This window comes from Saprolegnia diclina, assembly GCF_000281045.1.
Source record: "Saprolegnia diclina VS20 unplaced genomic scaffold supercont1.59, whole genome shotgun sequence".
NCBI lineage: Eukaryota > Oomycota > Saprolegniomycetes > Saprolegniales > Saprolegniaceae > Saprolegnia > Saprolegnia diclina.
Window position 1 is genome coordinate 294881 of NW_008246126.1, and position 11428 is coordinate 306308.

An 11428-nucleotide genomic window follows, 5' to 3' on the forward strand; every position below is an offset into this window, starting at 1 on the left:
ACCAAGTGTCTCGCCCACGATGTCACCAAACCTTATGCCGAAGCGGTTTTGCACGTCGGGTGGTCAGTTCATCCTCTCAGAATTCTACGGCGGGCTGTACGTCAACTTTGTGCAAGGCAACGCCAACGAGTTGTTCGACTTCGACGCAAACAACAACTTCATCATCTCCAAGAGCGGCAACACCTGCCTGACACTCTTCACGGAGACTTCGACGCCGTACGTTCGTACAGATCCGTGCACTGGAGGCGACGCGCAGCAGTGGTCGATCGCGGGCAATGTCATCAAGAGTCGTGCTGGCACCTTCGATTACTGCTTGACGTACGTGCCTAATCAAGCCGCCGTAGCTGTCGGAGTGGCACCGTGCACCGATAAACCCACGACGCCGCAGTACTTTGGCTCATGCGACCAATCGACGCCGCCGACGTCGGTGCGGCTTCGGTCGGGCGACAACTACCTCTCCGAGTATTTCACGGGCCTGTTCGCCAACACACTGAAGCGCAACCGCAACGAAGTCTTCCGCTACGACGCCAGCGCCAAGACGCTGCAAGTGCAGAGCAACATGGAGTGCCTCGACGTCTACCAGGACACGTCGCTCGCGTACCACCTCCACACGTACCCGTGCAACCTCAACAACGGCAACCAAAACTGGAACGTCACCGTGTCGGGCGCCAACCCGATTCAACACATCACGTACCTTACGCAGTGTCTGGTCGACAAGGGCGACAAGACCGCTGGTGTAGCCCCGTGCGATTCTTCAAACCAAAAGCAGCTATGGACGGTCGAGGCTGCGTAGTACCTTGCATGTATCAACTTGATAATTTTATCTTGTACGGTGCCTTTTTCACGCATGACGAGTACTCATTCGTCGACGGACCATCGCCGTAGCGCCACACAAGCCAAATTGCGGCCAGTTCCCAAGTCGGTGATGGACGGATAGTACCGCTTCGAATGTATTCTGTATACTTAGACCACGATGGGCGACGACGTCAGACGTGGCGCGTCTTCGTCCATAGCGCGGTGTCGGGTCGCAAAGCGCTCCCACACCACGGCGCCGACGCCGTGGCATGCGACGACCCCGAGAATCTCCCACCGAAACTCGGCGGGGATCGCAACCAGCTCGAATGCCCTACGCAATCAAACTGTGCAGTGGCCATGAACCAACGAGACTTCGTACGACAAGACAGTGGGCGCCGAGGTGAGCGTGAGCAGCACGAGCAGCAGCACCATCCCCACAACGTACGCGAGGAACGGACGGTTGGCGCTCCACGCCGACTGTCGGAACGGGTCCTTGATGTTCATGGCGATGGCCAAGAGCACAAACGCCCAGTGGCCGTAGAGCCACAACACCGTGTTCTCGTACGACTGCCGCGTGTACCCGTCGTTGTCCGGTGCGACGTAGGTGAAGCACTGTGCTCGCATCCGCGTCTTGGCTTCGTCGACGGTGCAATACCACGGCTCGGCGACCAAAACGAGTCGTAGGAGTGTAAAGCACAGCACATACAGCACAACGTGACCGCCCAGGGACGCCACGATCGGACGCGCCTACGTTACGGTCCATGTCACCGACGCCGATATCACGATCGACGTACAAAGAGGGTTTCGGGTGGGCGGTGGCGGGTCAACACCCGCGACGGGCCTGTTTGTAGCATGAGCATCGAGAGGCCGAGCACGATCACCATATCGTCGAGTAAAAACTAGCTGCAAGTTAGAAACGACGGCAAGCGCAGTCGTCGCACCTGGTTGTTGCCCAGCGAAATCATCGACGCATACAGCGTCGACGTCAAGACGACTTGAACGACCGGGTACATGACCATGTACTTGAACGCAACAAAGGACGTCGTGAGCGCACATCGCCCTTCTTGCACGAGCGTCACGACGTCCCCAATGTTCTTGTCTCGACTCGTAAACGGCGCGACTAATTCGACATTTGACCGCGGAGCCGAGCATCGAAGCCGGTACCAATCGACGCTTCGGCGTCCGAGAGCGCAAGACCGACGTGGGCGGCCTTGAGGGCACCGCAGTCGTTGGTGCCGTCGCCACACATACCCACATGCTTTCTACGTCGCCGATGTACGATCATGAGCGGACAACCACGACCGTACCCGGCTCGAATCAATTGCTCGATAATCCACGTCTTCTGGTCCGGACGGATGCGGGCAAAGATCTTGGTCTGCAGCACGATGGCGTGCACATCGGTCGGGGGCAGCGCCGACTGCAGCGCGAATAGAGCCGCCCCCGTGAGCTACGCAGCACAGTTGCAACACCTCGACAGGCGACGTGAGACGTACCGCGACATCGCCTCGCTCGAGGTGACTGGTCACGAATGGCGTCGGCGGGCGTCCGGGTGCACTCACATCGACGAGGACAACGCCATCGATGGCGTGAACGTCCTACGCGACATGCCGACGCGATGCAACGTGCCAAGAGCGTACCACCAGGTAGACGGGACGGACAAGCAACTGCAGTTTGCGCGACACTAGACACCGGTCGCATTTTGTGATGTACAGTCTTCACGGTACCGTGAATAGCCGTGAGCGCGTTATCCCCCGTGATCATGCGCACGTCGATGGCTGCCCGCTGGAGCGTCCGAACGACCTCGAACGCTTCGTCTTTGATCGGGTTCTACTCGAATAAACCAATGACACGTCAGTATGCGATGGTCGTACCCGAAAGAGGAGGAGTCCAAGCAAGTGCACGTCGGCTTCGACCGAGTCGCGCTGGGCGTCTGTGGGTACACCGTCCATGTCGCGGTAGGCGAGGGCGAGGCAGTAGTAGCCGTCGCGAGCATACTGGTCGACACTGGATTGAAACGTTGGCGGTAGTGACGCCGGTACGCAAACGGCGGCGACGGCTTCGGGCGAGCCCTACGTACACTGCAGTTGCCGTGGGTCAAGCGCACCGGTATACCTTGGTGAAGACCCGCAACTCATTGGTAGCCTTGTTTCGGACGACGACGCTGGACCGCTGGACGCTGGCATCAAATGCAAACTGCCGGAGGCGCTCGTAGAGGACACCGGTGGCGTCGCACTGGATGTCGGTCGCCGACACCAGTCGGTGCCCGGACGCAACGAGCATTTCGCGCTCGAGCGGGCTCCCGGTGACGCCGTCGACCTGCCACGCGACACTGTGGCAGACCCCGAGCCCCGTGCGAAGCATCGGTGGCGCCATGGGTACGGGTTCGATACTGTCAACGGACGGACGCCGGTGCGCACTGCGCAGGCTGTCGACACCATCAAACACCATTTCATCCGTGGTGAGCGTGCCGGTTTTGTCAAAGCAGTAGCAGTCGAGGTGGCCCGCGAGGTTGATGCGCGGTGCGTCGATGCAAAAGATGCGTTGGCGCTGCAGCCGCGTCAGCGAGAAGCCGACGCCGACCGTCAAAATGAGTGGCAACGCCGGCGGCACCGCGATCGTGATGAGATCGAGCGACGAGACGAGGATGCGCCACCAGACAACGCCGGCCGCCGCGCTACGCCAATCACAACATGAGTGACGCACGCACGTCATTCAGCGCACGCGTCGACAGCGTTTTGGATCCCGGCAAGAACCGCGACAAGAGTCAAACCGGCGAGGAACCGGTACGTATCGGCTTCGATCTGGAACTGAACCGGCTTGGGGCACACGATGGACCGAAAGAGCTCGCCTACGGCAGGTAGCAACACGTCTTTGTCAAGGCATGCACTACGCACCTTTGCTCGTTGAAAAACCCGTGGCCAAGACGAGTCCTTTGGCGTTCAGCGTGTGGCGCACGATACCGGCACCGGCGTGGAGCACCGACTCCTTCTTCGTCGCCACGAGGTTGGGTCCAAGCAGAACCGCGAGATCGGAGAGCGCTTGCTTCTGCACCGGGATCGCTAGACGCAGTCGTACGAGCCGTCGGTAGGACACATGACGTACCTTCGCCCGTGAGCGACGACTCGTCGACCGTGCAGTCGCCATGCAGGAGGACCATATCGGCAGGGACGACGCCCGTGTCGAGCAAGATGACATCTAGCATTAACGATATATACATCCAAACATCAAAGTGCAGTCGTTGTACCGCCGACCACGAGGGCGTCGGCGGGAACGCCGGTGACGTCACCGTCACGGACAACACGGACGACCGCGTCGTTGTGCACGAGTGCTTGGAGCTTGCGCATGTTGCTGATCTGTGTTGCGACTTCGTATGCGATCGAGCCGAGACTCATCAGGAGAATGAGAATCGCGTATGTATAGTACATTTCGATCAGCCAGAGCACCACCGAGACGCCTTGGAAGACGTAGAACGGGTGCAGCATCTTTTGAAGGAGGACGCGCTCGACTGGGAGCACGCCGAGGTCCATGCCGTTGGCGCCAAACGTCTGGCGAAGCGTCGCGACGCTGTCGTCGCCCCAGCCTCGGGACAGGCGGCTTAGCGCGGTCGCCACTGGCAGCTGCTCGATCGACGCGCTGAGGCGATGAAACTCGCGCAGATCCTTGTCGTACAGATACCGGTTCTTTCGATACTCGAACGAGACGCTGCCGTCGGGCGCCACGCGCAGTGGCACAAGGTCGTACGTCCCGGGACAGGCTTCGGCTTCGAGGAGCACCGAGTCGGCAGCGACAAAGTCGCTCGCCGTGGACGCGAGACTGAGCTTGGTCGCTGCATACAACCACGGCCACCAGTGCGCGAGCAGCGGCAAGATACCAAAGGTCGCGACGCTGGCCAAATAGTAGACAAATGCCTTGATGACGCGTGGGCAGTAGTGTCGGATCGACCGGTACTCGGGCGGCAAGTAGAGAAGACGCATGGCGCTGCCGTCTGGTAGTTGCAAGAGGCCATGGTCGCGGGCGCTGTCGTCCGAGGCCATGAGGTGCTGCACCTCCTCTGGTCGGCTCGGCGTCGGTCGGCTGGGCATATCTCGCCCACGAGCTCGCGTGTGATTGGCTGCTTTTTGAAGGGTTGCGTGGGTTTATTCGTGGCATGTGCCACTTTAAAGGGGAAAGATCGAGCTCCTCGACCTGGCGCTCAGCACGTAACGTGCAACAAACCATTCTTCCCACCCCCGTGTTCGCACCTTGGTGTATACTGCGTACGCACCTTGGTGTATACTGCGTACGTCTACAAGGATTATATATACATCGAGTACTAGGCTAGAAGATTGCAGTGTATTCGCGGGCCTAGGCACTGTTTATAGACGCTTCAAGGACGCGGCCCAAGCAATGTGTGGCCCACGCAGCTATGTACTGGTATGTATGCCACAATATTGAGCCGCCACGTAGCTCTACACTTGGCGGTCACCCGCAGGGCAAGCGTAGAAAGGTGCTGCTGTCTCCACCGTCCAATCGGCCAGGTTCGAAAAACCGTGTTCTATTTTTAGAAATTTCGAACCCGAACGGACGGCTGGCAGCGTCTGGGCTCGATGGCACATTCCGCGCTGGTACCGGTATTGGGACTGAATCCAGCGCCAGCACTTGCACGCTTCTCTCGATCGCGTTGACGCAACACGGTGGCTACCTGGCAGTCGTACCTTTCCCCAGGTTCGAGAATCAAGCCACAAGGACGGCGCTGTTTCTATCGCATCGATGCTGATGCAGTGACCATGTAGCGCAATCGCGAACACACGATTAGCGCTGCTGTCGCCTCGACACTAATATTGACTTGGCTATGCACGACGACCTCGCCTTTCTGGGCCATTGACACCTTGGACGGTATACACGTCCTTTTGAATAACCAGCGTGGACCAGTCGACTCGGCTGTCGTCCTTATCTCCCAACTCGGTCATCGAACGTTACTGCTCTTGTAAATACAGCAAGGCCTTGCATGTAGCGAAGTATGCCCCTACCAGTCACCCCACAAAAGAAGCGCAAAAGCCGCACAGACGACGCTTGAAGCCACCAAGAACATTCCTGCGAGGATATGAGCCGCGCGCCAAGCCCATGATCATCATTGTTGACACGACACGAGACATGCGTCCGAACGCGGAGCCGTGCACTCTGCCGTGCACCGAGAGCAAGAGAAAAGAAGCCTATAGACTGAGAAACACGAGGCAGTAGATCGACGGCGTCGGCGCGTGACCGCCGGTATCGGTGTGCGTCCGACGTCGGCCTGCCCATCGTGTGCAAGGTGCACTCGAAACTCGGGACGAAAATCCAGTGATCACTTGGCAGGCGTATGTCACGCCACCAGCTGGGTTACACGATGGCTTTCGAGGCCGACTCGGCAGAACAAGCGCGGGCACAACAAAGATTCAAAAAAGATCTTAACGTTCAGTTCACTTGGATTTCTTCGAAATCGAATGCCATCGACTTGACCGCCCCCACGGTGCGCGGCTACTTTGCATGACTGCGTGCGCTATGAACTTTGGTTTAAAAAGAGTTGCCAACCGTACGATTGTGGGCACCCAGGGACGCCAGGATCAGGCAGGAGCCCGTCGGTATTCCTGTTGTCAAGGGGTAATCATAGCGACGCGCCGCACGGGTCTCGTCATCCATCGAACGTATTGGGAGCGCACACTTTCTTGTTGGACGCACGTGCTCGTTTTGCGCCTGACGGATATCTTGCCACATGCCGTTAAGTACCTTTTGGAATGACGCTACGTCTTTGGCCACCCGGATTCGGGTTTTAGGGGACCCTCGAAATACGTTTCTATATAGCAAAAAACATTCGTTTTAGTAGGTCCTCTCAAATCTTCGACATCCGGATACGATGTACGTGGCACCTGCGACAGCGCGCTGATGCGTCAACGGGCGCCCCTGTTGCGTCAACAACTTATATTTCGGCGGGCCCGACCTTACCAGATCCAAATCGACCAGCATGGACACAGCAGCCGCGCTCGTCTCGTCTCTGCCACTGCCGCTGACCATGGACGCCACCTCGCTCTTCCAGTGGGTCGTGCTGCTGGCAGCCATCGCCATCACCTTTCTCCATGTGGCCCGGTCGCGCCAGGCCGCGCCGACGCTCAAGGGTCGCCTGAAGCGTCGCATGTCGACGCTCGGCTGGGCGACCAAGGAGAGCGAGACCGACTCAAACCGGTCGATTCCGCTCACGATCACAGTCCTCGACGGGATCGTTGCCCGGGAGACGCTCGTCGCCCACTTCCAGGAGCGCATGAGCTCGGACAAGGCGTTCTTTTACCGCTTCATCTCGCGTGTCGAGGACGGCAACTTTGTCGTCGACCCCACGTTTGACGCCGACCACCACTTTGTCGAGCACGTCCTTGTCGACAACGAGACGCCGCACGACGTGGCCGAGTCGCTCGCCAACAAGGAGCTCGACCCGTCGCTGCCGCTCTGGGCCATCACGGTGCTGCACCAAAACGACCAGACGTGGCTCGTCTGGCGCATCCACCATTGCATTGGCGACGGTGCGTCGCTCGCGCTCGCGCTCTTCAAGCTCAGCGACGCCACCGAGATGCCAGCCCTCCCGACCGTCGCCGCGCCCACGACCAAGCCGCCGCGCACGCCCTTCTACGTCGTGCTCGCATCGATTCTCTGGTCGACGTTTCTCTATGTGCGCAAGTTTGCCAACATGGTCCTCTTCCCGGAACCGCGAACTGTCCTCAAGCAGACGGGCCATACGCACAAGCGGCTCGGCTATACGCTGGCCTTTTCGATCGCCGACACGAAAGCCGTCGGGAAGCACTTCAAGGCGACGCTCAACGACGTGCTCGTCTCGTGCATTGCCGGCGCGCTGCGCAAGACGATCGAAGCCGAGTCGAATGCGCCGGTCACACCGTCGCTCTCGCTGCGCGCTGCGATCCCGGTCAACATGCGCGGCCTCCGCGCGATCGACGCCACGTCCAACGACTTTAGCTCGCTCATAGTCGACTTGCCGATCGGAGAAGCCAACCCGTCGACGCGCATGACGCTTGTGGCGCGGCGTCTCGCCGAAGCCAAGTTTTCGCTCGAGAAGAACTTTACGCGCCTTGTGAGCCTCTTTATTATGAATTTGCCCCGCGACCTCATGCGCCACGGCGTGCACTGGTCGGCCTCGAACGTGTCGATCGCGATCACGAACGTCCGTGGGCCGCCGATGGACATTTTCTTTTGCAGCAAGCGCGTCTCGGCCTCGTATGCGTTCGTACCGCCGCCGCCGAGTGTCAACGTTGGCGTCGCGATCACGTCGTGGGGCGCGTCGCTCGGCGTCACGGTCCTCATGGACACGTCGATCAAGCAAACGCCGACCGCCTTTATTGCTGGCATCGAAGCCGAGTTTCAAGCGCTGCGCGCGAGCCTCAAGCTCGATTAAATTTGAATATGCGACCATTACTTTATTTCAACACGATGCCACCTGGTATAGTAAAACTTTGATTTGTGTCAGTGAGATTCGTGTTGTGGACGATCGGAGCAGGTGATCGCTCGCATCGGTACTTGTGTGGTACGCGAATCCGGTAACTATCAATCTATCAAGATATATCAATCAATCCATCTATCTAATCTATCTATGTATGAACGTGTGTCGAGCGTCGATGCCGCCACCGACGCACACGTGATCGCGTCACTTGGTGGTCCCTGCACCGCGAGGATCGAAAAGAGCAGACACTGCGACGCAAAGAGAAGCTCAATCGTCGCTCTCGTGGTCGTGAGGAGCGTCTTGAGCAGTGCGACGTACGGCTGCAGCTTCGGATCGGCGCCTTGGCCGTAGCGATGGTCGATGCCACTGATGCCCTCCATCTGCAGCCAGACTAATCGAGAGCAGCAGCCCGAGGATATCGTTGGCGAATGTAGCGAGCAGCGACGATGTCGACGTCGCCGGCGACGTGACTTCATGCAAAGAGATTGCCGCCGATGGCGATCCGCTTGTTCGGTCGCATGAACGCTCCGACAATGACCAAAAATCGTAGAGTGGACGGATATCGGTGGTGCCACCCAAGTGCTTCGTTGCTCTCGTCCAGTCAAAAGTCGTCGATAAATTAGTCGCGCCGCCTGCGCCGTGGCGGCCAGCCGCCCGGCATCCTCTACGGCGAACGCTCGACCGGCGAGAAGACCAAGGATAATATTTGCATTTTTCCAGCCAATCCGAGCCGACCGCCTTGTTGGAGTCCTTCAATTTGAGGACATGCTCTGAAACAGGCCAAAACGCCCTTGTTCTAGGGCCATCTTCGGCGGGGGATCCCATTTTTTGCGTGCCACACAGAAGCAGCATGAGCAGCCGATGGCACCAGTACAAGGCTGCGACCGACGCCGTCGTCAGTTGGCTCCAGCGCGCGACGGCAACCAAGGCAACGAAAGCGACGGCGACGGCCACGTCCGGGGCGACGACCACGAAAAGCATCTGGGCCGCCGCGGTTGCCGTGGCCGAGATGGGACTACCCGTGCCAGCGCACATCTGGACGGAGCTCGCGACGTGTATTCGCTTGCGCTGGATGGCGACGCGGTCGCTGCCGCCCGATGCCGGCCACATGTACTTCCTCTTCTTGCTTCGAGCAGTTCGGTCCAAGCTTGCACCGCTGCGACCGACTGCAACACGGCGCAAGCCAGCAACAAGCAGCGGTCTCTCGAACGCATTTGCGGCGCTTGCCGTCGACGATGACAACGATGACGACGGCGACATGCCGCCATTCGATGCCTCGGCATACACGCCGCCACCGCACGAGGATCCGCGCATGGCGCAACTTCAAGCCGACCAATTCCGGACCATGTGCTTCGTCTTGGACATGGACGAGCTCATGGGCGAGGTGCGTGCTGTCTGGGCGGCCTTCAAGCAAGGCGAGACGACGCTCGTGGCCGCGGCCGCCGTCACCAACCACAGCGTCCGCGTCGTCGAGTCGCTCGCGTCCGAGCTCAGCTTGGAGCTTCCGTACCTCCAGACGCTCGGCGAGATCGACATTCTTCTTGGCCAGTCGATGTTGTTCCACCGCCTCGTGCGCTGCACCGATCTCTCACTTGGCGACGCCGTCGAGCGCTGCTTCAAGATGCGATGGGCCCCCGCCGACGACACGCTCGATGCACTCGTCGTGGACACGATTCGTCTCTTCAAGCTATCGCCCAAGGTTGGTACGATCCCCGCGCTTCGCCGACTGGCGACCCCGCGATTCGACTGGACATCGACCACCAAGCACCTCGGCGGCGGCAGCAACCTCGACCAACTCTACATTCTTATGGCGACCGTCGCGACCATGCTGCGCAACCGACAGCAGATGGAAGCCGATGTCGTCTTCCAGTGGGACGAGGCGACGGCGCCGGCGCCATGCATTAGTGCGCTGCACGGCACGCTGATCAACGACATCCTCGTGCCTCTGCTCTCGGTGCTCACGCAGCGCCCGTCGAAGAACGACGACAGCTTTCGCACGAGCGACGACTTTCGGTTCACCAAAGGCATCACCGCGACGCTGCAGCCGTACATGACCCTTGTGAACGGCCTCGCCAAGAACACGGTGGCGACGACCGAGCTCGTCTTTGCGACGCAGTGCCTGCTCGTCTCGATCCTCGCAGTCCAAGGCCCATCAAGCAACGCGATCACGTGTGCGTCGGTCGCAGCGTCGACCATTCGAGCGCTCAAGGCAGCGTACCGGCACGTTTTAGCTGCCATGCAGCGGCCCGACATTGCGCCCAATAATGTCGACTGGCTGCAAACCCAAGCCGGCGCGCTCCGGTTCTCGCTCTGGGCCGCGACAAGCAACGCCGACGCGACGCCCGAGGTCCGTCTCCGCACGTGGCTCAACCCGTGGATGGCGGGCCAGCGACTGCTGGAGAGTGCGCTCTCGGTTCACTTTGTGCTCGGCATCCAGATCATGGACGACATGAAGCCGTCGGTCATCTTGCTGCATACGTACAACGCCTTGCGCATCACTGGTGACGTGGCCCCGATCGCATTGCTCGACGATATCTCGGACCTCTACGCCCGCGGGTCCCAGATCTGGGTCGGCAGTCGCCCGAGCAAGCGCGGTGGCTTGGTCAAGGCACTTGGGCTCTCGATCGGGTCGACGTCGATCCACGCGTTTACCGCGAGCGAATTGGTGACGCCGGACGAGAAGGTGGCCAAGCGGCAGTACCACGACCGCAAGGACCGTCGCAGCAAGCTGCAAAAGGTGCACGGCGTGACGACTGCTCGCGCCGTCCAACGGACGACTTGCTACATGGCGCTTAGTCGGTCGTGGTGACTGCTCTTTAGCACCGAAAAACCGATTGATCTCGGTGATCTACGGCGGACGCTGGACACCGAGTGGCACAGCATTCTGCACCTCAACCTCGTGGGCGTCAGCAACGTCTTTGACAAGATGTGGGCCTCGCTCGAGCCGCGTCTGCACGCCTTGGAGGACCAAGCCAAGGTGGCGGCGCCATCGAAGACGGTCGAGTTTCCGTCGGTCGCTGCCGAAGACACGCAAGTCGGCATTGTGCTCGTGCTGCTGCGCATGATCGATGTCGCGACCGAGACGGACTCGATCGAGCGCGTCTTTATCGACGTCTTTTCGACGATGCTCACCGAGATGGCACCCATGCTTGACGAGGCGGTCACGCTCCCCTA

The 11428-nt window shown here is 59.8% G+C and overlaps 5 protein-coding genes across 5 annotated transcripts; 3 read left to right on the forward strand and 2 right to left on the reverse strand.

Moving 5' to 3' along the window:
* SDRG_13412 (hypothetical protein) lies at positions 1–837 on the forward strand. The gene has a single exon (XM_008619497.1). The coding sequence runs from the start codon at positions 20–22 to the stop codon at positions 791–793; it is 774 nt and encodes a 257-aa protein (XP_008617719.1). The 5' UTR covers positions 1–19; the 3' UTR covers positions 794–837.
* Positions 838–927: 90 nt separating this feature from the next.
* Positions 928–4891, reverse strand: SDRG_13413 (hypothetical protein). Its single transcript, XM_008619498.1, has 15 exons — positions 4040–4891; positions 3898–3990; positions 3690–3854; positions 3517–3643; positions 2908–3469; positions 2667–2864; positions 2520–2622; positions 2433–2476; positions 2289–2390; positions 2103–2242; positions 1960–2057; positions 1737–1915; positions 1590–1694; positions 1175–1542; positions 928–1126 (listed from the first exon to the last, which is right to left on the reverse strand). The coding sequence occupies exons 1-15, from the start codon at positions 4875–4877 to the stop codon at positions 964–966; spliced, it is 3285 nt and encodes a 1094-aa protein (XP_008617720.1). The 5' UTR covers positions 4878–4891; the 3' UTR covers positions 928–963.
* Positions 4892–6740: 1849 nt separating this feature from the next.
* On the forward strand, positions 6741–8286 carry SDRG_13414 (hypothetical protein). Its single transcript, XM_008619499.1, has one exon. It carries the CDS (start codon positions 6776–6778, stop codon positions 8207–8209), a length of 1434 nt encoding a protein of 477 aa, XP_008617721.1. The 5' UTR covers positions 6741–6775; the 3' UTR covers positions 8210–8286.
* A 72-nt stretch (positions 8287–8358) lies between these two features.
* SDRG_13415 (hypothetical protein) lies at positions 8359–8634 on the reverse strand (the record flags this gene model as incomplete). The annotated part of the gene is made up of 2 exons (XM_008619500.1): positions 8359–8363; positions 8415–8634. 2 exons carry the CDS (start codon positions 8632–8634, stop codon positions 8359–8361), a joined length of 225 nt encoding a protein of 74 aa, XP_008617722.1.
* A 458-nt stretch (positions 8635–9092) lies between these two features.
* SDRG_13416 (hypothetical protein) lies at positions 9093–11428 on the forward strand. Its single transcript, XM_008619501.1, has one exon. The coding sequence runs from the start codon at positions 9105–9107 to the stop codon at positions 11061–11063; it is 1959 nt and encodes a 652-aa protein (XP_008617723.1). The 5' UTR covers positions 9093–9104; the 3' UTR covers positions 11064–11428.

What these genes read in the sequence shown, in the direction of transcription:
- SDRG_13412 (XM_008619497.1), top strand. Translation starts at nt 20, where the DNA reads ATGTCACCAAACCTTATGCCGAAGCGGTTTTGCACGTCGGGTGGTCAG.
- SDRG_13413 (XM_008619498.1), bottom strand. Translation starts at nt 4,877, where the DNA reads ATGCCCAGCCGACCGACGCCGAGCCGACCAGAGGAGGTGCAGCACCTC. An exon ending in TTGGACTCCTCCTCTTTCGG is followed by an intron (nt 2,623 to 2,666) that starts GTACGACCATCG and finishes TTATTCGAGTAG; the next exon opens with AACCCGATCAAAGACGAAGC. An exon ending in GCCCACCCGAAACCCTCTTT is followed by an intron (nt 1,543 to 1,589) that starts GTACGTCGATCG and finishes ACCGTAACGTAG; the next exon opens with GCGCGTCCGATCGTGGCGTC.
- SDRG_13414 (XM_008619499.1), top strand. Translation starts at nt 6,776, where the DNA reads ATGGACACAGCAGCCGCGCTCGTCTCGTCTCTGCCACTGCCGCTGACC.
- SDRG_13416 (XM_008619501.1), top strand. Translation starts at nt 9,105, where the DNA reads ATGAGCAGCCGATGGCACCAGTACAAGGCTGCGACCGACGCCGTCGTC.